The following is a 25,861-nucleotide window of genomic DNA, read 5'->3' as shown; positions in this document are numbered from 1 at the left end:
TCATGAAATGGAGCACAGCAATGATATGCCGGACCTATTGGCATTGGGATTGATACCTAGGGAAGGGATGAATTTACAAGGACAACAACATGTTTCATTGAGTTGCTAAGAGTATATTGCTTTTCACTTTGGGATTCGGCGCACGGTTATTACGGCGAAAACGGCGGCAATGTATTCTGGTACGTGGGATAGCATATAGCGATACCAGGATTATAGGCGCAATCGCCGTCAAGAGCCTAAGATTACTCAAATGTATTTTGTTTAGAAAGTGAATACCAACTCTCATCTTCACTACCTTATTCGGTCATTGTTCGTGGCGAGCTAAGTAAAGCACCTGGCAGATGCGTGTAATTATGTTTTGATTCATCTATCCATCACAACAGAAAGTCAACAACACGATCTAACTGCTCATGATCTATGTGCGTAAAACAAATGATATGCTCAGCGCTCGAATTCTGCTTGAAATGCGCATCCACCGCCGATGGGAAAATACAATTCATGACATGCCCAGCAACCAACGCCATCCATCTGCTGTGACCTTGTCCAATGGTCAACAACCCGTATCGAAACCCTGAAAAATCCGAAAGCAAGCTTTTCTTGTCTATGCCTATATCGCTTTACCTCTTCGACTTCTTTGGCATAGCATCTAGCCGAAGACCTTGTTCATGGCCTGGTGAGCCAGCTCGACACCGAGGAAAGTAGCAGCGTTGGCGGGCACAGCACGAGCAAGGGCAGGACCAAATCCAGGGAAGAATGCCTTGACACCACCCTTTCCGTAGAGTTCACGAACGATGCTACCAACGGAGACGTTGCCCTCCGAGGTCTGCAGACGAGACTTGACCGTATCGATGGGGAAGACAGGTATCCACATGGCAACTCCAGCGGCAGCTCCAGCGCATGTGATAGCACTGAGACTGAGCTGGCCGCTGGGCTTTCCAGTGAGGGGATCAATCGGTGTCATCTTTCGCTTGATGTACTCGTAGGCGGCAAAGTAGGCAGCAGAACCGGGGCCGTCACGGGCGAGAGTAGCAGCGCTGCCACGGAAGACGCTGCGGATACCGCCCTCCTTGTAGAGCTGGCGGACGACGTCAACGCCTCCGTTATACTTGGGCTTCTCGCCGGGAGCAAGCTGCTTCTGACCCTGGACTTGGAGGATGACCTTGATGCGCTCGAAGGGTGCTGTGATGGCGGTCATGGGAATGGCGGAGATGAAGCCGGCGGTTGAGATCTGGGCGATTGTGAGACCCTCTGCGGGGACTTCACTGACACCTCGGACGATTTGCTTGCCGAGGTCGTAACCCCAAAAGGACACAGCAACTAGCTAGGTCAGTTGACGGCATATGAAGTTGGAGAGGGATTATAACATACACATAGGTGTGACACCGACAAGAGGCGCGCTTACGCCAGCGTAAAGACCTCTTCGCAGACCATCACGAGCAATACTCTTGCGAACAACATCGATGGCAGAGGAGTAAACACCTCGCTCAGCGGTTTGAAGGCGGACCTTGACAAGATCGAAAGGATGTCCCACTACGACAGCGCAGAGACCACCGAAACCACCAGCCGCAAAGGCGCGAAGCTGCTGAGCGAGGCCAGAGGATGCGCCGGCCTTGGAGTCATCCTTTGGTTCAGGAGCGGGCGCGATGGTCTTCAGCTTGTCTACGACACGGGCCTCGATGGCGGAGTCTGGGGTATCGGCGGAGGACATTGTGAAGAGTTTGGGGGGGGAGGATGACGGGGAAGGAGGAGGCGCTGAGAGGTGAGGTAAAGGAAGGGTTTATGTTGGGTTTTGACAGAACGAACCTCGGAATGTGGAATGTGGAGGACGGGAGTGGGATAAGAAGAGTGTGGGGTGGTCTCGGCCGAGGGGAGGGTGTAGCTTGTAACCAAGAGCTTATGATGCAAGTCAAGTAAAGGTCAAGCTGATACAACAGAGAGCTATGGGGATACAAAACAAGAAAGAAAAGGTGTAAACAAAGGGAGAGGGAAATGGTGAGAGTATATCAACTAAGATCTGATCGGGCACGTCACAGGCGTATCTTCCAAGCTTCTACTCGATTGGTACGAGCTTGACCTGAGGTTCTGCCATGGAGCTTCACGCCCAAGTGCATCCCTTGCTTAATTATCCAGTCTACAGCTAAATAATAATTACCAATTGTTTCACTGGGTAGTACTACAGCTAGTAAAACTAATTCTCCAACTCCCCTCGGTCTTCCGGGGCAATGATCTCTCACTCACCCCCGATCCCCGAGCCCCGGTCCCGGCTCTGTTCGTTTTTTGTTGCCTCGGCTTCGGCTCGCGGGGTGCATCATGAGTCTCTGTCTTCCCCACATGGAAAAGGACCGAGTTTCGTGGGGTACTAGAGGCCGGCATATCATTGCTCTGGAAGCTGATGTCAGTTACAATGCAGTGAGCGGGCTGCAGAGCATGCGGTTACACTGCTACAACAGCCCGGGCAGACGGAATTGAGTCGGGATTAGGGGCTCTGCATCTAGGGCTCAAATGAGGTCAAGTGAGGTCACACACCAGATCTTCAGGTCAGATTAGGCTCTTTCAGTTGGAGAAGAGCCCCACAGTCCCCATCTCCCGCATCTGACTATCACATGCAAACTGCAATTCTGTCTCAGATATACCTTCACTGGCACAGCCTGCATAGCCTGATCACGAGCTACAGATATAACAAGCAAGATTTTGGTAAATAGTGATTGAAGCCTGTTCTATTGCTGGATATACACCTGTCTCACCCCTCTACTCTAAAGTTTCTGTCTCCATGACGAGAATCCAAGTAAAACCTATTATAATGATACATGTGATCCTCCACGTGCCCCATGAATGACCTTGTTGGCCAACTCCAGGAATACATAGCCAGAGAACACCAAGACAACCCAACTGGCAACGGTGTTGACCCATTTACCAGTCTCTGCTCTCTGCCGGCTACCGTTATTCCAACGTAATATCCTTCAGCAAATAAATCGACAAACATCTGTCCTTCTTTGATACAAGCAAGTCGTACACTTCGTCTCGCGACAATGCTTCTCCCCTTCGTTGTACATTCCCACCTCTTTCACAATGTTTATCCCAACTTGAAACTCCACTTCTAGAATGCCTTCGCTGATGCCAATGTGGGTGTTGCTGGTGGTGCTGGAATTCCTCGCCTACTGCACCAACAGCTGTTGTCTCCTTCTCGTTCAACTTGCACCACAACGTCTGCCCCTTCTCTCAAGAGATATTCGCGAACTCGATCCCGGACGTCTTCCAACGGAGCTCCCCTTGCTGCCACTACGTGAACAACGCCCAATAACTTCCCACCACTAGGGCTAGCGCTGTGATCATCCCTCCAAAACTTTGGCGACGAATAGCCTACTACTCCTCTTTGGTTCAGAATACCGCCTAAGCTGTTTCGAAGATTGTACTCTGTATCCTCCGGGATGCTGAGTAGCAGCCGTTTTGCTGACGAGTATACTAGCGGCTTGGATGAGAGAAAGATCAGAACAGCAATAAAGCATGACGCCAACGGATCCCATCCGGCCCATCCCCAAAAGCTCGTCAATATTGTCGATACAATAACCGACACACTACCCAAGGTATCGGCAAGGATATGCAAGTAAATGCCGTGCATATTCTCGTTGTCGTGGCCGTGGCCGTGGCCGTGGTCATGGCCATGGTTATGACCATGATCATGGCTGTGAGAATGCCCATGGTCATGTCCATGATCGTGTCCGTGGTGGTGGTGGTGACCGAATGCCATCATTCCAACCAGGTTAACAAGAAGACCCAAAGTGCTCACAATAAAGAGCTCGCCCAATCGCTTTGTTTGAGTTCCCTCCCACAACCGTTCAAAAGCCTCAAAGGCAATTTCGACACTGAGTAGCCTACACCCAATAAGTTAATATCGGACCTGCAGATGTGCCGAAAGTTACTTACATCAACAAGATACCGTTGGCGAATCCACTCAATGTCTCAATCTTGCCGAAGCCATAAGGAAATCTCTGGCTTCGCGGCCATTTGCTCAATACAGCAGCCAACAAGCCCACCATGAGCGCCACGCAATCAAAGAACATATGGATACTGTCGCTCAGTAAACCAAGCGAATCTGTGACGTAGCCGTAAAACGCCTGTACAGCCATGAACGAAAAGTTGAGTCTAGACGGAGATCTGAATTAACCAAACATTCCAGGTAAATTATGTGGTTTCGCTTACGCCATAAAGTAAAAAATGCGCCTGGAATCCTTCTCAATTAAGATCGCATTCAAAATGGGAAATCTTGTTGTATACGGCAGAATCATCCGGGTGAATAATGATCTTTTGCCCTTGTCATCATCATGCGGATGGCCATGATCATGTCCATAATGATTGCTATGGTCATGACTATGTGAGTGGTCGTGGGAATGCGAATGGTCGTGGGAATGATCGTGATGGTGGTGGTCATGATGGTCGTGAGGAAATTCCGGAGGGGAATAAGTCATATTGGCCGATTCGGGACCTGGTGTAAGTATGCTCTTGCCTCCTGGTGTCCTCTCTTCTGTCCAACCCTCTAAGGTGTTTAATGGTGCTGGAGGGAGTTTCTCGCGGGCAATGGTTGCGCTTGTGTTGGACATGCGGGAGCGTCTGTGTCCATGCTTGTGGATGCTCGGATTGTGTGAGTGTGCAGAATGGTTTCCGTTTCCATCCGCATGATCATGGCTAACATCGTGGTTATGGTCTTCGTCGGGTACTGATGGAAGGCTCCCGTTGGAGAAAGTCGATTGTCGTCTAAGGTTGTTCAACGACGATTGAGAATGACTTCGTGTGTGTGAATGCATATGGTTCTGATGCGCATGCGGCAGAGAGGAGGTCGGAAGGGCGTATGAGGACGCCATGTTAATTTATAGAACTCGGGATGGGTGCTTAAGTCAAGAGTTCGGTCCTGAACTATGTCACGGAGACGCTCAATGAGGGCGGTGATCGGATATCGGCGCAAGTATTGGCGATTTCAAAGAGTCCTTACACCTCCCCTAGGGCCAATCGCAACGTCATCAGTCGAGTGTAAAATTGAATTTGTGAAACGGGCGCGTCGCAAGCAGCTGTACGGTATCGGATACAGAAAGACAAGAGAAACAGAGATCGTGGGACGCCTAGAATCCTTTTCAGAGTAGACGCGGGAGGCGTGAAGAGCCGTGGTGGTTGTGGCGGACTAGAGATAGGAGACTCCAGCACGTGGAGCTAAAAGTGACAACCCGAATGAGCAGCGATCGACGGGGAGCCAAGAGGATCAAGACCCAAGATGGAAACAGCTGAGAGAGGGAAAGTTAACGACTCGATCAGTGGATTAGAGTTGAGCGATTTGATCCTGCTGAAGATGTGGTCTTAAGTCGGTGAAAGAGTTGCTAAGGTTGTTCTGTTCGCCAAGTCTTGATACCATTTTGAAGTCACTTGATTGTTGATCTGGGTTTGCTCCTTCCTGATCCTCTGATACATCATGGATTGGCCCTCATGGCCCTGTCGTTTGGCCGGGGATTGCTAGGGGAGGGTCAGTTTTGACTGGCTGAGCGCTGGAAAGTTTGGCGTTCCCCCCTGCATGCGGTTACTTTTCCGCTAAGAGTTAGTGCATTTGATGCTCTAGCTCGCTTTTTAGGCCTAATGCTATCACACCCCGCAGCAGAGTTGCATCTCAACCCCTGGACTTCATCTTGAGATGAGGTTTGATAATCTCCCGTTGCCCGTCTGTATGCTTTGCAGTATATGTACACCCAGCCAGAAAGTATGAGCGCAAGTAGGCTGGGCAACTCTAGTTAACAAAAACTACAGCTAGGTGATTTGTGGTATTCTTATCAACTACCTAGCACTAAGGTACATAGTAGGCAAAATTGATCAGGTCCTAAAGATATTGGATGTTTGCTTGCATCACCTAGATTGCTTTGCTTGGCAGAGAGACATAAGCTATGACAATCATCACAGTAATTGAGGCGGATTTGTTGCTTGTTATACTGCATATTCCCTCCACTGCAGCATAAGAAGTTTACATTTGTTGTTTTGGATTGAAGTTAGATGAGAGCGGTTGGTGATGCGTCCTGAAAGTTTGAGAGTGGAATGATTCATAAAGCCTTTTCGTTATTCCACAGTAGGACACCTTTTTGCCCCATCAACTCTCCCTTACCTTATGCGTCAACATAATATTTATTGATCTCTATGTTTGATCGTCTTCTAGGATCAGCTTCAATCGAGATCGCTTTGTTTTGCTATCTCGCCTTGTCTTTCTTACCGTCGGTACCTGTGCGTCCTGGCCTGTGGAACCTCGAATCTATTTGACCAGTGAGTGCAAGGTGGCCTTGGCCTCGGCCAACACAACTCCAACAACGCCCATAACTGGTTGCGCGGGCACCACCAAAAGGATTCATATTAGCCTCGACGCCATGTTATGATTGCCGATTCATTCCTTTATTATTATGTCAGCCGCTTTTATTGTTTCCGTTATTGCTGGCGCTCTCAGCTGTGTCTTCCTGGTATGGCTGATACGTGGTCTTGCGATCCTTATTCCTACTCGCTATCAGCCATCTCAGAAAGCTGAAGATGATCATATTCAGATTCTTGTCGTCGGCGACGTCGGGCGCAGTCCTCGCATGCAATATCATGCTTTGAGTGTTGCCAAACATGGTCGCAATGTCGATATCGTGGGCTACAAAGGTATTATTCTATCACCTGAATATCGTGAGTTATGTGCACAGGCTAACACTGGGTAGAAACCTCAAGACATCCCGATCTCATCGGGAATCCTCGCGTCACTATGTATGCACTCCCACCACAACCTGAGGTCCTTCAATGGGGAACATTGCCCTTCTTTCTCAACATTCCTCTCAAGGTTTTATGGCAGTTCTGGGGCTTGTTCAGTACCTTGATGTACGATGCTCCTGCTGCAAAATGGATCATCATTCAAGTAAGTTAATATGATACTCGCGGCTCTTCTTAGCTTCACGATAGCTAACAGCCCCCCCAAGAACCCTCCCTCAATTCCAACTTTTCATGTTGCACTCTTGGTTTCCTTCCTACGAGGCAGTAAGCTTGTAGTGGACTGGCATAATTATGGCTACACCATTCTGGCGCAAGGGAAGTGGTATGTTAAGCCATTGGTTCCTGTGTACCGTTGGTATGAAACCGGCTTCGGACGCTATCTGGGAGATATCAACCTTTCTGTCACCGATGCTATGGCCCGCCAGCTCAAGGAGAAGCCTTTCAACCTGAAGCGTTCTGTCCTCACACTTCATGACCGACCTGCTCAAGTGTTCCAACCTATTCTCTCTACTGCAAAACGTCTGGCCTTTTTGTCTCGACTTGCAGAGACTAAAGACATTGCCAAGGATATTGTCGATGGAGCAGTACGGCTTATCGTGAGTAGCACTTCCTGGACGCCAGACGAGGACTTTGGTCTGCTCCTGGATGCTCTCGTCTCCTATGCCAGTTCTGCCGAGGCCTCGCCCATCCTAGCTATAATTACTGGTAAGGGTCCGCAAAAAGAACTCTATCTTGAAAAAATCAAGACACTTCAGGAGGGGGGTAAACTGCCTGGCGTTCGTATCATAACAGCGTGGCTTTCTACGAGGGACTATGCTTCACTTCTTGCTTCGGCAGACCTTGGCATCTCGCTGCATAAGTCCAGCTCGGGCGTTGATCTTCCCATGAAGGTGGTGGACATGTTTGGTGCTGGTCTCCCTGTCGCAGCATACTCGGCTTTTGAGAGCTTCAGCGAGCTTGTCAAGGAAGGTCAAAATGGCTGTGGTTTCGAAACTTCATCAGAATTGGCGGAGATTCTCGCGAGACTTCTGAGCTTTTCTGGACAAGAGGAGTTGGCTCGTTTGAAGAAGGGTGCAGTTAGTGAAGGCTCTCTGAGGTGGGATCAGGAATGGGACCGCGTAGTTGGCAAAGTCATTGGGCTTGTTGGTGAAGAGAGCATTTAGATATTGCAACTCAAGAATGAAATTAACGACGAAAAACCATCGTAATGTTTCCTGTGCAACGATAAGAAGGGTCACTATTTCACTGATGGTTCAACACTGATATAAAATACGCCCAAGGCTCCATGACACCACTTGAACGCTGGTGATCGTTCGCAAGGCGTTCCCAACCACCTAACGCCAACCCACATATGCTTCGCACTCCCATGATAGCCACATATATAGAGAATAGCTGCATCTAATCCTCTCCCAAGCTCTCCCTCACGCACTTTCTGCAGCGTCTTCGGAAGTCCTTGTTCTTGCCCTCCCTCTCCTCGCGGAACATACGTGCAGCCTCCACATTGGCAGGGCTCTCGTCGTTGGGGCTGTGGAAAAGACTGATGGTGCTGAGAAGAATAGTTTCGGGTGTCTGGACAGGGCTCCAGCGTTCAGAGGCTGCTTCGTAACCATACTCGTCTTCCTCGGGAGGATGGAGGATAGAAATGCAGAGCTTGCCGTTTTCGTAGATATTCGGATGGAAAGGAATGGGGTCTTGAAATGTGAGTGAAGGTGGCATGTGAGGGTAACTCGACGGAAAGGATAGACGAGCCCGGAAGTTGCCTCCTAGAAGTCGAGGTCAGCGTATGTCAAAAGTCATGAGGGGGAAGCGAGCTTAGGTTCTGGTCGTACCGCCGTAGTATTTGCAGTCGTCGCTAATCATGAGCATCACCTCCCACTCAAAGATGTTGTTATCGTTTACGAGGCCACATGAGATGCCTGGAATATCCTTGCCAGCCTGCATCTCTTTGAGTTGTCGCTTGAGCAACGAAGCTGCTGGAGCAGAACTAGCGGCCATGATGTCTTTGTGGACGAGGCGCTTATGAGGGTTCTAGCTTGGCACTTGGAAGAAGGATTGAAGTGTCAGTAGAAGCTGGTGAGGTTGTATATGTCTAATGCAAGATCAGTCTGCAGAGGTGTGATCCATTACTAGGTACCTAGGTAGGATATCCTGGTGGCGGCGGATGGTGGGGGACTCGTTGGGCTCTAACTGGAAAACGGCCCCGCCTCACGGTTTCCATGAACATGAGTATGGATCCATTCGACAAGGCAAAGTAAGGACATTGGATGCTTTGATTTGCATCTATTGAGTCATGGAAGAAATGAGTTGCGCTTGGAATATGCATGCTGTTTCATCTTGCTTGGCACTATTATCTCAGAGTGTTGACTTCACTCACACCGACCTCTGTATTGTTGTGATATCTCCAACCATCTGTTTCATTCTTGGCTGTTGTACACCCATTCGACTAAACTTTTCATATAAAACCAGGTTGAACGCGGGGTATCATTAAACGACTTAGATATCCATCACTTCTTCGACGTCCCAAATCCAGTAAAGCCCATTGCTGCCATCATATCGTCTTCGTCATGTTCGCCATCAACACGAACGTCCTCTCCATATTCCATCTTCACCCTTGCCTCCTCCTCCTTCTTGATCCTCCTCCTTTCATTATCCTCTCTTCTCTTCTTCCTCCGCTCTTCGGCTTCTTTCTCAGCCTCTTCTTCTCGCAGCTGTAGTCGTTCGTGTAGGCTAGTCTGCTTCTCCTTCTCCAGCTCGTCTCGCCGTCGGATGTAGTACTCAATACGTTCGTGGACTTCCTCTGCCGTCGCGCGCTTGACTTCAGTCGTTTGGCCCGTATTTATCAAGTGCTGTGGTGTGTTGAGATGCTCGATGTATTGCTTGTTGTCTTTGAACGTGAGATCGCAAGGCTCACAGTAGAAACCAGCTCCACGGCCACGCTTTCCGACGCCTGCACCTCCGGGGACAAGCTGCGTTTTTCCGATTTGTTGTGTGAGGTCTATAACATTTCGGCGTGCTGATGTGTATGTTTCGTCGCCTGTTAAAGGCTTGTGGTATTTCTTGCCTGCAAGCTTGGCTTCATAACGCGCCTTGGCCTCTTCTTTTTCTTTTGCCTCGCGTTCATTGGCTTTGGCAGCGTATTCGTCGAGATCATAGGTCTTTCGAAAATCAGTATCGCCTGATGGCGCGCCACCATAGGCGCCTTTCTTGGAGTCGGACATTGGGTTATATCAATATGTGAAGAGGAAAGCGTATAGGTTCTAGACTGATCATGGATGCTAAAAGTTGGGACGCGATCATAGTGGTAGAATTTATACCAGGTCTAGCCAAAAAGAGACTCACAAGAAAACACCATCTAACTCAAAAACACGGTCTTAAAATGCAATTTCGGTTCTTGCGTCCCCATTACGAGCTGTAATCCATCTCTGGCATGCTCTCACCGCAGATGAAAACTTGGCATTGGGTCTATAAGAATATACTTGGTCTTGCACTTCGTCGAAACCGCAACATCGTCCTGGTGCTAAACATGACTCGCACCCGTGCGATTTATCCCGGGCCATAATTACTTTAGAGCGACAGGGGTGCTTGGCATGAGGTCACAGATAGAAAGCGCTAATAATACCCCGCCGCGGGGCATCTCTTTTTTTTGAGTCGCGACCTAGGGACAATTTTTCACCACGAAATACTACTGCGATAATCAGACGTAGAAGGATCACAATGTTGTACCTCGTAGGACTTGGTCTCTCTGACGAGACAGATATTACTGTCAAGGGCCTTGAGGTCGTCAAGAAAGCCTCCAGGGTCTATCTGGAGGCTTATACTAGCATTTTGCTTGTCGAGCAATCTGTCTTGGTACATGCAACCATTCCCTAACCCAAGAGCCAATGCTAATTATACTAGGAATCGTACTATGGACGATCCATCACTGTAGCTGACCGTGAGATGGTTGAGTCAAACAGCGACGAGATTCTCCGAAATGCGCAGAACGAAGATGTTGCATTCCTTGTTGTTGGAGATCCCTTCGGGTATGATCTAGTGATCCAACTTACAGCTGTATACTGATACATCATAGTGCCACTACTCATACGGACCTCGTTCTACGTGCGCGGGAACTCGAAATCCCTGTCCGAACCGTTCCCAACGCCTCCATCATGTCCGGGATCGGCGCATGCGGTCTGCAGCTCTACAACTTTGGACAAACCGTGTCCATGGTTTTCTTCACTGATACATGGAAGCCCGCATCTTTCTACGATCGGATAAAGGAGAACCGTCAAATCGGTTTACACACGCTAGTCTTGGTAGATATCAAGGTTAAGGAGCAGAGTCTCGAGAATATGGCCCGAGGTCGTCTGGTTTATGAGCCTCCTCGCTACATGACTGTCGGCCAGTGTGCACAACAGATGCTAGAGATTGAGGATGAGCGTAAGGAGGGTGTCTATACCAAGGACAGTCTGGCCATTGGCGCTGCTCGCGTCGGAGGTAAGACGGAGAAGTTCGTGGCTGGTACTTTGGAGGAGCTTTGCTCTACCGACGAGGAACTAGGGCCTCCTCTTCACAGTCTCGTCCTCCTTGGTCGAAGAACACACGAGCTGGAGCTCGACTACGTACGACAGTTTGCGGTTGATAAGGAGAAGTGGGATAGGCTATGGAAAGCTGAGTACGGAAAGCAGCTGTGAATGGTTGCTAATATTGTCATGAATTCGTATCGCCTTTGATAAAAGTCCTATCGTACAAGCGAGATTTGCATTATTCAGAACATTACTCTCGCGAAGCGCGCCAAGATCGCACATCCCCTTCCGAAATCTCCCTCAATGTGTTGGGCGAAGCAGGCTTGCCAGTGACGGCGCTGGAAGCAATGTCGGCAGCGCGGCTCAGCAGGTTCTTGGAAACGAGCGAATAGGTGACCGATACTGTCTTGACGCGGATGATTCCGATACGAGGATCATTCTCGGAGCCATCATGGACGCCGTCACCGAGATCACCAAGCCAAGCCTTGAGTGTAGGGCTGTAGTGCTTGGAAACAAGACTTCGATCTGTGCTAATACTAGCATTGCCAGCAATGGAAGCCCACTCTCCGGAGGCGTTGATGAAAGAAACGTTGACGTGAGGGTCAGCATCGAGGTCGTCGGTCTTGCCAGACTCCGTGTTGGTGTGGAAGAGAAGGTCGATACCTCCAGTCTCCTACAATAAGGTCAGATAGAGTTTCAATTCCAATGAAAGGCACACATACTGTGGCAGCCAGCGCCATGCAGCGAGATACAAGGTTACCAGAGCCTGAGCCCCGGGTGGTCATCATGCCAAACTTCTCCTTGGTGATGAAGTGGACGAGATCCTCAATCTTGGTCTGGAGGGGAACCTCCTCGGCGTTGGCCTTCTTGTAAGGATCGGCAGGGGCATCGCCAGTGTTTGCGTTAGAGAAAGACATTTTGCTTAGTTTGGTATGTGGTGGGAGTGTTTTGTGTTGTTGATGTTGATGTTTGAAGATAACATCAGAGCTCAAGCCCAAAAGCTGAAGCTTCCCCAGCAGATTTATATACCTCCCCGCAAACAAGCTATTGCTTACGCATCATAGCATGCAAGCCATCATGTCACAATCGTATGCATTTCATCATCGATGTTCAGTTGACATGTAGGGCAATCGCAGCGGGGTGTTTGAGATCGAACAATAATAATGGTGACGTCAGCGCCCATGATGGGCTGCTGCACGGAGGCATGAAGCTATGGTGACAACAAGCCTCGCGTCATTCTACCAATCAAGGACTACATTGGATTTCAGTAAGATGGTTTGGGGATCGGGCACAACGTCTACGTCTCAGTCTTAATGGGCTTTTATTGCTTCTATTTAACCCGCCTCCTTGATAATGGGAGCCAGCATCTCATGGCCAGCCCTGGCCAAATCAGTCCAATATTAACTCGAGGCTACCGAGATACCTACCTACCTTATTTATCTAAGTGCCGAGGAGCCAGAGGAAACGAGTCTTTCCATTGTGCCATATTCCGTTCAATGCAGGTTGGCCAATACCGTTATACAGAGACCCGCTCCGCTCAATACACAATGCTTGTTCAAGGGAGCTTGCATTGGATTGAATATGGTTTTGGTTATAAGTAGGAAACTCTTGCCAGTGTGAGCCCTTACCTTACTGAATATGTTTGCCTATGGATCACTACGAGATCCTGAATAATTTTAGGGATATCTTCAGAGAGGACGCGAGGGATAATGTGACCAATGAAACTCGTAATTCCAAGATGTTGTCTCTTGGTATTCATAACTACAGTCGTTAAACAATGATCGTTCTACCCTAGCACGATCTTCGTCAAGGAATAGCATAGCAACCCTTGTACTACACAGCCCAAAATGCTATAGGCTATCTGTTTGTTCTAAAGACTTCCGATAGGAAGCTCGAAAAGGAGCTTTGCTCCATCCGCAGCTACATTTTCTGTTATGGCGCCCATTCAGCTTAATGTCAGTTGAGTGAGCGGTTTACACCACTGTAAGATTAGGATGTTGCTACTTGGCCGCAGTGCTTTCCTAATTCCAAATGATGGGCAATGTTTGATGACGCCAGAAGACACTGTTATTGCCTTAAGATTCCCGGATGTTTTGTCTCCGTCTATAATAAACTCCCTCTGTGGACCTTCGGAGATCTCGATCGCATGGGCTGCCACTTTTGGGAAATTTCAGTCGGCGAGCGGCAAAGGCAAGTGCGACGGGCAGCACTCGCCCGGCGGTCCTTGCCTTATTAATTATGTGTTGCAAATGGTGCCTTCCTTAATCCGAGCCTGCAACGTCACACAAGAAACAGCAGACTTTAGGGACGGGACTCCACTCCACCTGGCTTAAGCAACCTCAGGTAAGAACATACCGACCAGCGACTTCCCTACGCACTTCCCGTGCAACACCAGCCCTCATCTTCCTCCATCCCAGACAATTCTGCATTCAACAAGCCAGCACAAATAGACACTAGAGGCGTCGCGCCTTTGCTATTGTCAGCTGCAATTCGCAGATCCATCGGGAGACAAGCGGATAGCATTTCCCTAGCCGGTTGTGCCCTTTCCACTCTTCAATCACTTGACTACCCTACTCTCCTCGTTTCCCAGACCGCATCACAGCAAAAGAGACAAACACTTAATTCAGTGCCAGCGCAACAGGATTGCAGCCTACCTACTTCTGTATTCTGTTCTCTATCCAGGTCGTCTGGCTAAATACTTCACCTTGTTCCACACTTTATTCTACTCTACCCTTTCCATTGCCATCGACTGTAGAAGACCATCCCACCCATTTGTGGTCTTAGTTTCCGGCTAAGCTCGCGACATCTTCAGTTCACTTCGAATCAACATATTTGTTAGTCGTCCACTCTCGCTGACTGGAAGTTGTGATCGTTCTGCGATCGTTTATGCGACGCTGTTCATACAATTAGCCATCCGCATACGTCAACTATCTTTCCAAACGTGACCATGACATCAAACACCCCCGCGGTTAGTATCTCAAAGATGTTCATCCTTGGAGCTGGCTGACAAGTTACAGACGGCTTACCCATGGGAATGCAGGGACAAGGAAGACCAGGCTAAGGCTGCCTTTAACCATCCTCTCCGCCGTGCAAATCAGTCTCTTACCGAAGAGAACATGAAACTTAAGCGTATTCTACGCGAAAATGGCATTTCCTGGTCTTCCGTCGCTCTGAGCCATATGAATCAACACAATCCTTTGAAGCGCAAGACCCGATCTTCTATGACCGCTCAGGAGCTTGGTCACCCCTACCTTCCTATGGAAGTCATTCTTCGTATTCTGAAGTTCGCTATGAAATCTCCTTTCCCAATTGTCGATCCTCTGTCCCCCCTTACACCTGAGAACATGTCTGACAAAGAGAAAACGCGAGGCAACCAGATTGCGATTAATTTCCTGGCTACCTGCAGAGCTCTTCACGTCGAAGGTACTCGATACCTGTGGGAGTCGAACAACTTTACTTTCACAACTCCTCAAGCTGTTCGTACCTTTGCCGAGCTTCCCGTCAAATTTCGTCAAGGTATCACCCATATCACCTTTCGTGTTATTGCACGATACTATGACGATCAGCCTTGTCGCCGACACAAACTGGACCGCTGTTATCATGGCGATTTAAAGAAGGACCACGTCTTGAAAGTTCAGCAACGCCCAACCGAGTCTCCTCTCATTCGTGGTGGCTTCCGGTGCTACACTTGGAACCAGATTGTCGACTTTCTCGAGGGGCTTCGTGCACCCTTCGATCCGATTTACCGAAACAGGAAGCAGCCACGACCACGAATGCTGCCATCTCTTGTGTCTCTGCGCCTTGACCTGGTGAATTTCTCCGACACTCTTCTCCCCTTCTCCGGATCCGAACTTCATGATATTTGCTCTCATGAACTCGGCTGCACCCTGAATGAACTCCAAGTCACGGGTATGCCATTTGATGATACTGGAATGAAGGCATCTGCCGAAATGAGCGGCATGCTCAAAGACGAAGGTTTGTATCTTGATGGCCCGGCTTCCTATATGGCTCACTCTAGGCATCTCCAACCTCTCTCTGGCAAGAAATGGTGTGCTCGGGTGATTCGGGCGTGGAAGCCCAAGGATGACGACGACGAAGACAGTGAAAACGATTCGGATACTGTTCATGGCCACTCCCACAGCCATGTCAGGCTTGGCGCTTTGCCTCCTGCCCCGACTGAAGAGGGCCACCCAACTTCAAACCGCGACGAAGAATCCGTCATATGGAAACGAGTGCCGGTCTCTAGAGACATGGAGAAGCGGGATTGGGTCCAGTTTTCTCGCTCTAGTGGATACGAGATTAGCGATGTCGATTGGGACAGCGACGAGGAGGGTATCTGCCCCTGTTGCGGAGAATCCCACCCAGGCTCGTCCTTCCTGGAGATTCTAGTGGATGAAGACCTTGCTGACTGAGAATCAGTATAATTATACTATGGGACATTGGCGTTGAAAATGGGGAATCGACGATGGGATTGTTGCGAATTATATGTTTATGTCCGAACATGCTTAGATACCCCTACAAGCGATGAGGATGCTAATGTTTTTTTTTTACCAAACTGAAGAATGGAGTCTAAGGAACAAAATGATATGGGGAATTAGCGTGATGGGAATGGGCATCATTTCAAGACAGGTTAATGCCTAATTCAGTGTCCATATAGGCAAAGGTTGCCCGAGATCGAAGGTGTAACATGGAAACACTGAATATGAGTGACGGAGCGACGCCTTGCAACATGAGCAATTCGTATATGGTCTATAGGGGTCTATGAATTCGATTACATTATGTAACCGTGACAATATCATAATAATTGATCAGATACCCGAGTCGTCCTGCTCCATCTTCATCTTGTGTGAGAAGTCATTCCATGCTCTGCAACCTTCTTCGATATCCTTGTATTCATGGTCCGACACGAGGCTTGGGATTTCGTCTTCTCGAACAATAAATTGTAGCGAGAAGCCTTCAGCAGCGTGCCAACCTATATGGCAGTGCATGAGCCACACACCTGGATTGTCAGTGAGAAATGCGATTACAAGGTGTCCTTTGGCAGGCAGAAGAGCAGTGTCACGGCGTGGCGGGTTTTCTGTGTTGAGGGTGACACTTGGATTGTATGGACCAGAGCCTTGAGCGAGAATCTGAAAATCGAATCCGTGAAGGTGGATAGGATGAGAGATATCCTGTTCTGTCTCGATAGCAAGGTAAACCCAGACATCCCTTTTGGGAACGCGAATGACAGCATTAGACTTGGTGAATGAGGCGCTGTTATTGAGCTTAAGGAGGGAGGGTTCGCCCCATTCTGCGATCATGGTGGTGCTGTTGAGCGCCCATTTGATGATGCCGTCTGAGTTCCAAGAGCGGTTGGCGTGCTGTATAACTTCCATTTCGGGAGGTCCAACATTGCGAGGAACGACAGGTACAATGCTCTCGTAAGGCTCGTCTTGGCAATGATCCTCGTGCTTGCGTCCTTTTGTCGTTGGCGTAGTGCTGTTCGATGCATAAGATACAATACCGAGCGCATTTTGAGGGTTGACGTTTCTGGTGCAGTCAAGTTGAGGGATAGCGCGTAGCCAAAATGACGATGCCCTTGAAGCTTGGTTTGCTGTGACAAGAATATCCATGCGTTCACCTGGAGAATGTTAGAAGAAAGTACTGGATGAGGAGTGGTGAGAACAGTACCAATTGCGAGGCTGATGTGGTCGGTTTCATAGGGCTCAACTGATACAAAGTCTACCGCAATAACTTTGAGAGTATGATGATCGATGGAAAACTTATATAGCGTATCAATGCCAGTGTTGATGAGACGTAGGCGATATGTTTTGCCCTCTTCAAAGTCCAATCTGAATCTCTCTCCCGTCTGGTTCTTATCGGTGTCATTTCCATAAACATTAGTGCCATTGATTAGAACATTATCCATCAGTGCAGGACCCTCTCGCTGGACATCATGTAAAAGTTGATTGACGGTCTTGTGCGACCAGTCACTGAGCATGATAGTCCCAACATCCTCCTCATAGTTAGCGCTTGCGGGACCACGGATGATCAAACCACCATAAACACCATCATAAGTCTGGAGCCCAAAATGAGAATGATACCACGAGGTACCATACTGGGTCGCACGCCATCTGTATGTTACTGAGGATCCTGGTGCAACAGGGCACTGGGTAATAGCAACAACTCCATCGTGTGGGTTCGTGTAATTTTGATGAGTGCCATGGAAGTGAAAGGATGAACCGTTGGATGAAGTCTTCAGATTACTTGTCATGTGAACGACAACATTATCACCCCAGTCGGCAAATATAGTTGGCCCTTGAAAATTTAGCTCCAATTTGACATATAATCCAAGCCTGGGTTCTCATACCTGGTATCGTTCCGTTGATAGCTTGGGCGAATCTGGGAACTCCATCCGGAGCAAAGGTTATCTCGCTGATTTCAAGCCAGTATTCTCTCGTCACACCAGTATCAGGAACAACCGAATAGTAATCACTGTGGATATCAAATCCACACCATTGATCTCGAGTAGTAGGTGTGTTCCCAGAACATGGTCCTTGTTTCTGAAACTTGGAACTGATGGGCTCCGGCAAGGCGGTTAAGGGCGAAGCCAAAGCGATGAAAAGAACGGAATACAGTCTGGACATTGCAAAGGATGAGTAAAGTCTTTTTATTGGCTTCAAGCGTGAGTTATCGCTATAATGCCACGATAAACCCCTTCTTTTAAACAAGTACTTCAACTCACGAGAACGGGACTCCCGCCATGAAGAACAAAGTCTTGTCTGATCACCATACGCCGCAACCGGGATCAGCGAGATAGATTCTAGTCATATGAAGTACGGAATTACTTTAGACCTCGTGGGAAGTCCTATGTTGAGAAGCCATGGCGTCGAATCGCACTTCATCGGAAGGACCGAATATGTCGATGGCGTCGGCGAATGGACGATTCTTACGAGTTGTCTCCTGAGATTCACGTGATTCAATACACAAGAACTAGCAAGTAACTGGTTTCCTAAAACTCCGATTATGATGTACTTCGTCATCCGTGTCAGGAGGGGCTTAACGAAGAGGAGCCTCGGGGCATTTGATAGGCATAGATCGCATCAGGCCGGAAATGCCGAGCTGTCAACATGAGCTCATGGGAGTGCCGTTACTGGCTTCAACTTCAACAGAATTACATCTATGTAAAGTTTTGAAGTGTTCAAGCATCGAAGACGTATGATTTGTCCCTTTCCATATGACAATCTCGTCCTGAATGTCTCTGGGCTCGCCGTATTCCGAGCTCGACTTTTTTTTGTCAGAGCGGAAAGAGATCATGTCAAAACCATCACACAATGACCTCAAGGGTTCATCTGACATAGAGAACCGATTGTCTTGACATGTGGTTAGCGCGAGGTCGTTGAGCGTCAAGGTGAGGCTCATTCATGTAAGTGAAGTTATGGATCTTAGATGCAAGGATAAGGTGACCAGGAAGTTGATCTCCACTGGAAGCTTCCCCGCCAACGTCACCTGACGTCGCGACTGTCTAGGCGCTTTGCGCTTTCTCTGGGCGCGCCCCTGCCCGTCGTTCCTTTGGGCGTGTATGAACTGAAACCGCGACTCCCAATTTGATATGCTTTCCTTATCTTTAACACAACACTCAGGTTCGTGCAACTCACAACTCACACCTCACAACCTGCGACGAACGATACCCTTTTAGTTATTGGGGATTCCAGCCTGATGCAAGAACTTCAGATTTGCTTTCATCCGCATTCAATTCACTTGTTTTAATCAAAGGGCACAGTCCATCGCCAGCGCCAATAAATTCGACGTACACAAGTCTATAACCACACGAAACCTTGAAGACTTTCAGTTACCGGCGCGCGCCGACAACGCTCCAGGCCTTTCGGGATATCTTCTATTCGAACGAAGCAACATCACGATGCCCCCCAGTCTGAAGGACAAAGGCGGTCGGCTTCTGGCTTTCGCCAATGGTGGCCCGCGAACGAACGAAGCTCAATCTGGGGTGGATGTTAAGCCCACGAAGTCAGAACCACCACAAAATGTTCCCACAGCCCCTATACCTCGTCCTACTAGCTATCCTCGGGAGATCACGGGGCTCGGTGGTAGAAACACCGCGCCCCCAAAACAAAACTATCCTTTCAGTCAACCACCACCGCATCATTCACCAGTGCGCTCGACAATATCTTCTCCAGATGGCCGGATTAAAGCAGACTCAAGTGATCGCCGGGTCGACATCTTCTCTGGTTCGCAACTTGACGAAAATTTCATGGAGTCTGGTCTTACGACTCCACACAACGAGCCATCCGATCCCGTTAAGCTTGGGCCGGAGTTGACTCGCGATCTTAAGAAGACCATTCCGTCACACCGCCTCCCTGACCGCAATCGATTTCATCGACCTCCGCCGACAAGTGACTTGTTCACTGTTGGTGATGATCTTCGTATGAACGTGGTCAGTAGGTCACAGCAACACAATGCTGATCATATGGGCGATGGTTTCCAGGATGATGTAAATGTGAGGCATGGAAAGCTCAACGGCCACCACGGACATGGTCGAACTCGACCGGACTCCCCGGCACGACAGGAATCCAAAATCCCCATGCGTGAAGTGAGGATTCGAAAGTCACATTCCGGCCGATCAGAGGCCTACGACACGAACCAAGCAAGGAATATATCACCCAGGCGCCCTGAAACGCAACGGCAAACGCAATGGCAAACGCACTACAAAAATGAGAGCTCTCGGCAGCCGACTGTCCACCATTTGGATGATGAAGATGCTGAGTCTGCATCTCAGGAAGAAGAACATACAACGCCCAGGCCCAAGCCTGCCAAGCCCGTAGTTCAAAGAACTCTCTTGGAGAGCTCAATGCCAGCTACGACAAACTTCATGTCCAACACTAGTCGCCTCGACAGAAAGCGACGTCGTCCAAGCCCTGAGTACGACGATGTGGCTCTTGACTCTATGACATTTGCCTCCCTTCGACAGCAGCCTTTCGACTTTGATCCTTCTAAAGATGGGCAGAAGGGCACTGGAGTCAATGCTGACAATTTGGAAGACAAACTTGAGCATTTTCGTCATCTGGGTGAAAAGGAACAGCATGACCTGTTTTCCAATATGTCGATGGAAAATTGGGAAACCTCGGGAGAATGGTTTGTCCATGAGTTCAGCGCACTCATGCAAAAGCTGCTGGATTCGAGAAGACAGAAGCGCAAAATCATTCAGGAGTTCGAGCAAGAAGCAGCCAATCGTGAAGAAGCTGTCCGTCTCAAGACACAGGCCATTGACCGAAAGCTCTCTAAGATGAAGCAGGACGGCCAGCGAGTGGTGGAGGATAAAACTGCCTAGATTATGCGTGGCGTATGGACAGAGTCGTTGGTTTTTCATTTTTCGGGAAATGAGTTTACGACCGATATGATTGCATTATGCTGGAGTTGAGTCTGATTTACTCGATATCAGAGCGTGAGATATCTGTGAGGTTTGCGAGGCACCTAGAGCAGAAATGAGCTCACTTACAAGGGAGTTGTTTATAGATTCGCTACGATGGTCACATCTTTGATGAAGTAATATATAATTCGCTGAAAACGGTTCAGGGCCGTGAATGGTTCATTAGTCTGTCGTGAAGTTTTGTTGTGTTTGGTTTGTTCGGTTGTGAGTGGTGAGATGAGTTGCCGTGTGCCCCCTTTTTATACTCGTCGGACATGTTTTACTTTTCTGTCGCGGCCTACCACCATCCTCAATTGTCGGCCCGGTCGGTTGGCGAGAACTCCTTTTCTCATCCTATCAGTATAGAGCTCATAAGCAGGATAGTAACCGTCAACGAATTTGACCACTTCCACGGAGGTCATCCCCGCTTCTGGGTCACCCCTTTCTTCACGTAAGTGATCTTCTTGCTCTAATCGCCAACCGTAGACGTAGCCAAGATCTTCTGCGTCGATTTGAATGAAGGCGTCGAAGGAATCTGTGACGGAGTCATACTCGGAGAGCTTCTCATTCACGAATAGAAGATCCTCGAGTTTGTGTTGTTTGAGAGTTCGGTTGGGCATGTTAAGTCTCGCCTCAACATCCTCACGGGTCAGAGGACGGAAGCCTACACACCATCCCTCGAGAATGATAGCCTGGATCTTTTCCTGGCCTGGCTGATTCACAGGAAGCCATTCGGACTCTGGAAGGCGGTCACCTTTACCACCCTTGATGGCCTTGTCGTATTTTGGCAGCTTCGTAGGCTCTCCTCTTAGTAATGCCTCAAAGAAGGCTTTGAGGAGAGGCAAGTCGTGAGTTCCTGTGCTTATTAGAACTCGCTTAGTTATTAAACAGTGCGATACTACTCACCAGGCTCCCCACGATGCTGAACAAGGGCATTGTCAGGGTGGGCTTCAGCGAGGGCAACCTGATCCTGGCGAGTGAGATAGAACTCATCTATGCTACAGACAAGGGTGGGCACATGCTGGCTCTCAAGAGCCTTGCTCAGTGCCTTGACAAGGGTAGACTTGCCGGCGCCCTGAATACCGTTGAGGCCGATGAGGAAGGGGCGGTCGGGAGACTCTTCGCGGTGGAGTTTGAGCTGAGAGAGAATGAAGGGGAGGCAAATCTCAGTTTTGTCGTCGATGAAGTGGGGAGCCATGATTTAATCAAGATATGGATAAGCTACTGCGCATGTACAGGGCATGGGAGTGAGAACGATAGTACGGTATGGGTATTGATAGCGCAGCCATAGGATGATTGAGTGTCGGGTGTCACTGTCAGTCAATTGCTTTCTTTTTTTCGTCGGGCAATTCAAGCCCGAGGAGACACGAGACACTAGAGGCACACACAACACAATGACTGACCTTTTCGGTTTGATCAAATCAGCATCAGGCTTGTGGCCCGGTCTGGGCTTGGTTGATTTTGCGGGGAGGGAATAGAGGGAATTTGTGGGGATATGTCCGTAGCCGGAGCCGGGATTGGAGGTCGGCAACAGAATTATAAGAGGATGCCACTGAAGGGAAAGCGCAACAAGACAATTAACGGCAAAGTATGATTCAAGTCAAATTTGAGTAATCTTCGTGAGCTTCCTATTTCTGAATAATGAAGAAGGAGGGAAACCAGACATTGTGTGTCGCTCTAAGTGAATAAACTGCTATTATCACATCTAACTACTCCCGAGTAATCCACATGTAAGACTCGAGACGTCACTCTACAATACAATCTGACAAGACGTTTAGGTACTACCCCAGATATTAATATACTATTCTCTTACACTGATTCAGTAAAGGCATGTGACATTGACTACTATAGGGTATTTCCTCCGCATGACCTCATCTGCCGTATCTCAGCTTTACATGTGAAGCCAGTCCCTTGCCAGACTCGGCCTAGCGTATTCCCCGCAACCAGTCCCCTCGGTACCCCATAGAAGCCGAGGCTTCCCCTTCACAAGGTTCCTTGGTATCCCCGAGACGGTTTGAGTTGCAAGCCGGCCCAAGCTTGTTAAGAGCTGCTCGTTGCGCTCCCCGATTAATTCGCTTTACAATTCTTCATCCTCAACCTCATCCTCACCCTCTCACCCTCTGTCTTTTTTCCATCATCTTGAGCGTGTCATATTATACCCCCTTACATATTCGAATAACACACCACACACACACACACACACACACACCATGGCGGACCAGTTGAGATATGACGGCCAAGTTGTTGTCGTCACCGGTGCTGGCGGTGGCCTCGGAAAGGCATATGCTACTTTCTTCGGCTCCCGTGGCGCCAGCGTCGTCGTTAACGATCTTGGTGTTACTTCCAAGGGTGAGGGCAACTCATCAAAGGTTCGTTGACCAGCAAGAGCAAACAGCTTCCCCAGGCGCAAAGCGCATAAAGCTAACCCCAATCGCAACAGGCCGCCGATGTTGTCGTCAACGAGATCAAGGCCGCTGGCGGCAAGGCTGTTGCCAACTACGATTCAGTAGAGAACGGCGAGCGCATCATCGAGACCGCCATCAGCGCCTTCGGCCGAATCGATATCCTCATCAACAACGCTGGTATCCTACGCGATATTAGCTTCAAGAACATGAAGGATGAGGATTGGGATCTGATCTACAAGGTACACATCAAGGGCTCATACAAGTGCGCCCGCGCTGCTTGGCCTCATTTCCGCAAGCAAAAATACGGCCGTGTTATCAACACCGCCTCGGCTGCTGGCCTCTTTGGCAACTTCGGCCAGACCAACTATTCCGCAGCCAAGCTCGCCATGGTCGGCTTCACAGAGACTCTCGCCAAGGAGGGTATCAAGTATGGCATCCTCGCCAATGTCATTGCCCCTGTTGGTATGTTACAATCGCGCCTCATGAGCTTCATACACTAATCCAAAATAGCTGCTAGCCGAATGACCGAGACCATCATGCCTCCTGATGTGCTCGCCAACCTTAAGCCTGAATGGGTTGTGCCTCTCGTTGCCGTTTTGGTCCACAAGAACAACACAGAGGAGACTGGTGGTATCTTTGAGGTTGGCGGCGGCCACGTGGCCAAGCTCCGATGGGAGCGATCCAGCGGTCTCCTCCTCAAGGCTGACGACTCATATACCCCAGGTGCCATTATTAAGAACTGGAACAAGGTTGTTGACTACTCCAACCCTCAGTACCCTACGGGACCCAACGATTTCCTCACATTGCTCGAGGAGTCTATGAAGATGGGACCTTCAGAGCAGGGCGAGAAGCTCGACTTCACTGGCCGTGTCGCTCTCGTCACTGGCGGTGGTGCTGGTATTGGTCGTGTCTACGCTCTGGCCTTTGCCAAGCACGGTGCTTCAGTTGTGGTCAACGATCTTGCTGATCCCGAGCCTGTGGTTGCTGAGATCAAGAAGCTCGGTGGCAAGGCCGTTGGTGTCAAGGCCTCAGCTGAGGATGGTGAGAAGGTTGTCAAGGCTGCCATTGACGCATTTGGCCGTATTGATATCGTCATCAACAATGCCGGCATCCTCCGCGACAAGGCTTTCTCCAACATGAACGACGAGCTCTGGGACCCTGTCCTGAACGTGCATCTCCGAGGTACCTATAAGGTCACCAAGGCTGCTTGGCCTTACTTCCTCAAGCAGAAGTACGGACGTGTCCTGAACACTACTTCAACCAGTGGTATCTATGGCAACTTTGGTCAGGCCAACTACGCTGCTGCTGTAAGTTCTCAATATGCCGCCCATGATGATAATTGCTAACGGCTATAGAAATGTGGTATCCTCGGTTTCTCTCGAGCTCTTGCTCTTGAAGGTCAGAAGTACGGCATCTACGTTAACACTATCGCCCCCAATGCCGGTACTGCTATGACTGCCACCATCATGCCCGAGGAGATGGTCCAGGCTTTCAAGCCTGACTACATTGCTCCCCTTGTCCTCGCTCTCTGCAGCGACAAGTGCCCCACCCCTACTGGTGGTTTGTACGAGGTTGGCAGCGGCTGGTGCGGTCAGACTCGATGGCAACGAACCGGTGGACATGGCTTCCCCGTTGATGTCACCCTCACCCCTGAGGAGGTCCTCAAGAACTGGAAGGACATCGTCACCTTTGACGGCCGTGCCGACCACCCCTCCAAGTCACAGGACTCGATCGGCAAGATCATGGCCAACTTGGAGAACCGCTCTAAGCCTAAGGAGTCATCTGGCGAGACCAACTACCTCAAGGTTATCGAGGAGACTCTCAAGAAGGAGGGCAAGCCTACTGAGTATAAGTACGAGGAGCGCGATGTCATCCTCTACAACCTTGGTGTTGGTGCCAAGCGCACTGATCTCAAGTACGTCTTCGAGGGCTCAGATGACTTCCAGGTCCTTCCCACCTTTGGTGTCATCCCCCCTTTCAACGCGGAGATGCCATTCGAGTTTGACAACATTGTGCCCAACTTCTCTCCTATGATGCTTCTCCACGGTGAGCAATATCTCGAGATCCGCAAGTTCCCCATCCCCACCAATGCTCGCCTTGTTACCCGAGGTCGTCTCCTCGAGGTCATCGACAAGGGTAATGCCTCTATCGCCCGAACCTCCACCACTACCGTCGACGCCAACACTGGCGAGGACGTCTTCTACAACGAGGCCAACGTCTTCCTCCGTGGCGCCGGTGGTTTCGGCGGTCCCAAGCGCGGTGCTGACCGCGGTGCTTCCACTGCTGCCAACAAGCCCCCTGCTCGTGCCCCTGATGTTGTCGTTGAGTCGCCTACCCACGATGACCAGGCTGCCATCTACCGCTTGAGCGGTGACTACAAGTAAGTTCTACTACCATCCACAGCTTGAATCATAACTAACATGAGTAGCCCTCTCCATATCGACCCTGCCTTTGCCAAGGTCGGTGGCTTCAAGGCCCCTATTCTCCACGGTCTCTGCTCCTTCGGCATCGCTGGAAAGGCCGTCTACGAGCGCTTCGGCGCCTTCAAGAACATCAAGGTCCGTTTTGCTGGTGTTGTCATTCCTGGCCAGACCCTTGTCACAGAGATGTGGCGAGAAGGCAACAAGATCATCTTCCAGACCAAGGTTAAGGAAACTGGCAAGCCTGCCATCGCCGGAGCGGCTGCTGAGCTCAGAACCGACGGCAAGAGCAAGCTCTAAACAAAATTCAGCACGATCAACGGAGTTTCTGCAATGGGATATGCATGTACTATCATAAAG

The 25,861-nt window shown here is 49.5% G+C and overlaps 12 protein-coding genes across 12 annotated transcripts; 5 read left to right on the top strand and 7 right to left on the bottom strand.

Annotated features, from left to right (window-relative positions):
* Positions 1-315: 315 nt before the first annotated feature.
* On the bottom strand, positions 316-1,985 carry FOBCDRAFT_180980 (mitochondrial carrier domain-containing protein). The gene is made up of 2 exons (XM_031179008.3): positions 1,369-1,985; positions 316-1,317 (listed from the first exon to the last, which is right to left on the bottom strand). The coding sequence occupies exons 1-2, from the start codon at positions 1,706-1,708 to the stop codon at positions 647-649; spliced, it is 1,011 nt and encodes a 336-aa protein (XP_031044895.1). The 5' UTR covers positions 1,709-1,985; the 3' UTR covers positions 316-646.
* A 1,112-nt stretch (positions 1,986-3,097) lies between these two features.
* On the bottom strand, positions 3,098-4,859 carry FOBCDRAFT_131337 (cation efflux family-domain-containing protein; the record flags this gene model as incomplete). Its single annotated transcript, XM_059607883.1, has 3 exons — positions 3,098-3,872; positions 3,925-4,155; positions 4,201-4,859. 3 exons carry the CDS (start codon positions 4,857-4,859, stop codon positions 3,098-3,100), a joined length of 1,665 nt encoding a protein of 554 aa, XP_059464682.1.
* A 1,463-nt stretch (positions 4,860-6,322) lies between these two features.
* FOBCDRAFT_291893 (glycosyl transferases group 1-domain-containing protein) lies at positions 6,323-7,931 on the top strand (the record flags this gene model as incomplete). The annotated part of the gene is made up of 3 exons (XM_031179010.3): positions 6,323-6,663; positions 6,720-6,913; positions 6,975-7,931. The coding sequence occupies exons 1-3, from the start codon at positions 6,426-6,428 to the stop codon at positions 7,929-7,931; spliced, it is 1,389 nt and encodes a 462-aa protein (XP_031044897.2). The 5' UTR covers positions 6,323-6,425.
* A 46-nt stretch (positions 7,932-7,977) lies between these two features.
* FOBCDRAFT_29988 (ubiquitin-conjugating enzyme/RWD-like protein) lies at positions 7,978-8,895 on the bottom strand. The gene is made up of 2 exons (XM_031179011.3): positions 8,598-8,895; positions 7,978-8,531 (listed from the first exon to the last, which is right to left on the bottom strand). Exons 1-2 carry the CDS (start codon positions 8,761-8,763, stop codon positions 8,167-8,169), a joined length of 531 nt encoding a protein of 176 aa, XP_031044898.1. The 5' UTR covers positions 8,764-8,895; the 3' UTR covers positions 7,978-8,166.
* A 197-nt stretch (positions 8,896-9,092) lies between these two features.
* On the bottom strand, positions 9,093-10,023 carry FOBCDRAFT_221021 (uncharacterized protein). The gene has a single exon (XM_031179012.3). It carries the CDS (start codon positions 9,984-9,986, stop codon positions 9,273-9,275), a length of 714 nt encoding a protein of 237 aa, XP_031044899.1. The 5' UTR covers positions 9,987-10,023; the 3' UTR covers positions 9,093-9,272.
* A 407-nt stretch (positions 10,024-10,430) lies between these two features.
* FOBCDRAFT_29984 (tetrapyrrole methylase) lies at positions 10,431-11,482 on the top strand. The gene is made up of 3 exons (XM_031179013.3): positions 10,431-10,617; positions 10,666-10,790; positions 10,838-11,482. The coding sequence occupies exons 1-3, from the start codon at positions 10,483-10,485 to the stop codon at positions 11,439-11,441; spliced, it is 864 nt and encodes a 287-aa protein (XP_031044900.1). The 5' UTR covers positions 10,431-10,482; the 3' UTR covers positions 11,442-11,482.
* Positions 11,483-12,252, bottom strand: FOBCDRAFT_29981 (uncharacterized protein). Its single transcript, XM_031179014.3, has 2 exons — positions 11,996-12,252; positions 11,483-11,946 (listed from the first exon to the last, which is right to left on the bottom strand). The coding sequence occupies exons 1-2, from the start codon at positions 12,188-12,190 to the stop codon at positions 11,524-11,526; spliced, it is 618 nt and encodes a 205-aa protein (XP_031044901.1). The 5' UTR covers positions 12,191-12,252; the 3' UTR covers positions 11,483-11,523.
* A 1,968-nt stretch (positions 12,253-14,220) lies between these two features.
* FOBCDRAFT_200242 (uncharacterized protein) lies at positions 14,221-15,685 on the top strand (the record flags this gene model as incomplete). Its single annotated transcript, XM_031179015.2, has 2 exons — positions 14,221-14,241; positions 14,291-15,685. The coding sequence occupies 2 exons, from the start codon at positions 14,221-14,223 to the stop codon at positions 15,683-15,685; spliced, it is 1,416 nt and encodes a 471-aa protein (XP_031044902.1).
* Positions 15,686-15,883: 198 nt separating this feature from the next.
* FOBCDRAFT_29966 (Cupredoxin) lies at positions 15,884-17,984 on the bottom strand. The gene is made up of 3 exons (XM_031179018.3): positions 17,623-17,984; positions 16,944-17,570; positions 15,884-16,893 (listed from the first exon to the last, which is right to left on the bottom strand). The coding sequence occupies exons 1-3, from the start codon at positions 17,897-17,899 to the stop codon at positions 16,082-16,084; spliced, it is 1,716 nt and encodes a 571-aa protein (XP_031044905.2). The 5' UTR covers positions 17,900-17,984; the 3' UTR covers positions 15,884-16,081.
* A 755-nt stretch (positions 17,985-18,739) lies between these two features.
* On the top strand, positions 18,740-20,836 carry FOBCDRAFT_221010 (extracellular mutant protein 11-domain-containing protein). The gene is made up of 2 exons (XM_031179019.3): positions 18,740-18,895; positions 18,987-20,836. The coding sequence occupies exon 2, from the start codon at positions 19,174-19,176 to the stop codon at positions 20,596-20,598; it is 1,425 nt and encodes a 474-aa protein (XP_031044906.2). The 5' UTR covers positions 18,740-18,895; positions 18,987-19,173; the 3' UTR covers positions 20,599-20,836.
* On the bottom strand, positions 20,837-22,075 carry FOBCDRAFT_259730 (P-loop containing nucleoside triphosphate hydrolase protein). The gene is made up of 2 exons (XM_031179020.3): positions 21,583-22,075; positions 20,837-21,532 (listed from the first exon to the last, which is right to left on the bottom strand). The coding sequence occupies exons 1-2, from the start codon at positions 21,872-21,874 to the stop codon at positions 20,937-20,939; spliced, it is 888 nt and encodes a 295-aa protein (XP_031044907.2). The 5' UTR covers positions 21,875-22,075; the 3' UTR covers positions 20,837-20,936.
* An 811-nt stretch (positions 22,076-22,886) lies between these two features.
* Positions 22,887-25,801, top strand: FOBCDRAFT_200238 (uncharacterized protein; the record flags this gene model as incomplete). Its single annotated transcript, XM_031179022.2, has 5 exons — positions 22,887-23,045; positions 23,117-23,543; positions 23,592-24,388; positions 24,437-25,461; positions 25,510-25,801. 5 exons carry the CDS (start codon positions 22,887-22,889, stop codon positions 25,799-25,801), a joined length of 2,700 nt encoding a protein of 899 aa, XP_031044909.1.
* Between the last annotated feature and the right edge of the window lie 60 nt (positions 25,802-25,861).

This window comes from Fusarium oxysporum, chromosome IV (assembly GCF_013085055.1).
Source record: "Fusarium oxysporum Fo47 chromosome IV, complete sequence".
Lineage (NCBI taxonomy): Eukaryota > Fungi > Ascomycota > Sordariomycetes > Hypocreales > Nectriaceae > Fusarium > Fusarium oxysporum.
Note: the sequence above shows the minus strand (reverse complement) of the source record. Positions and strands in the feature narration are given on the sequence as shown.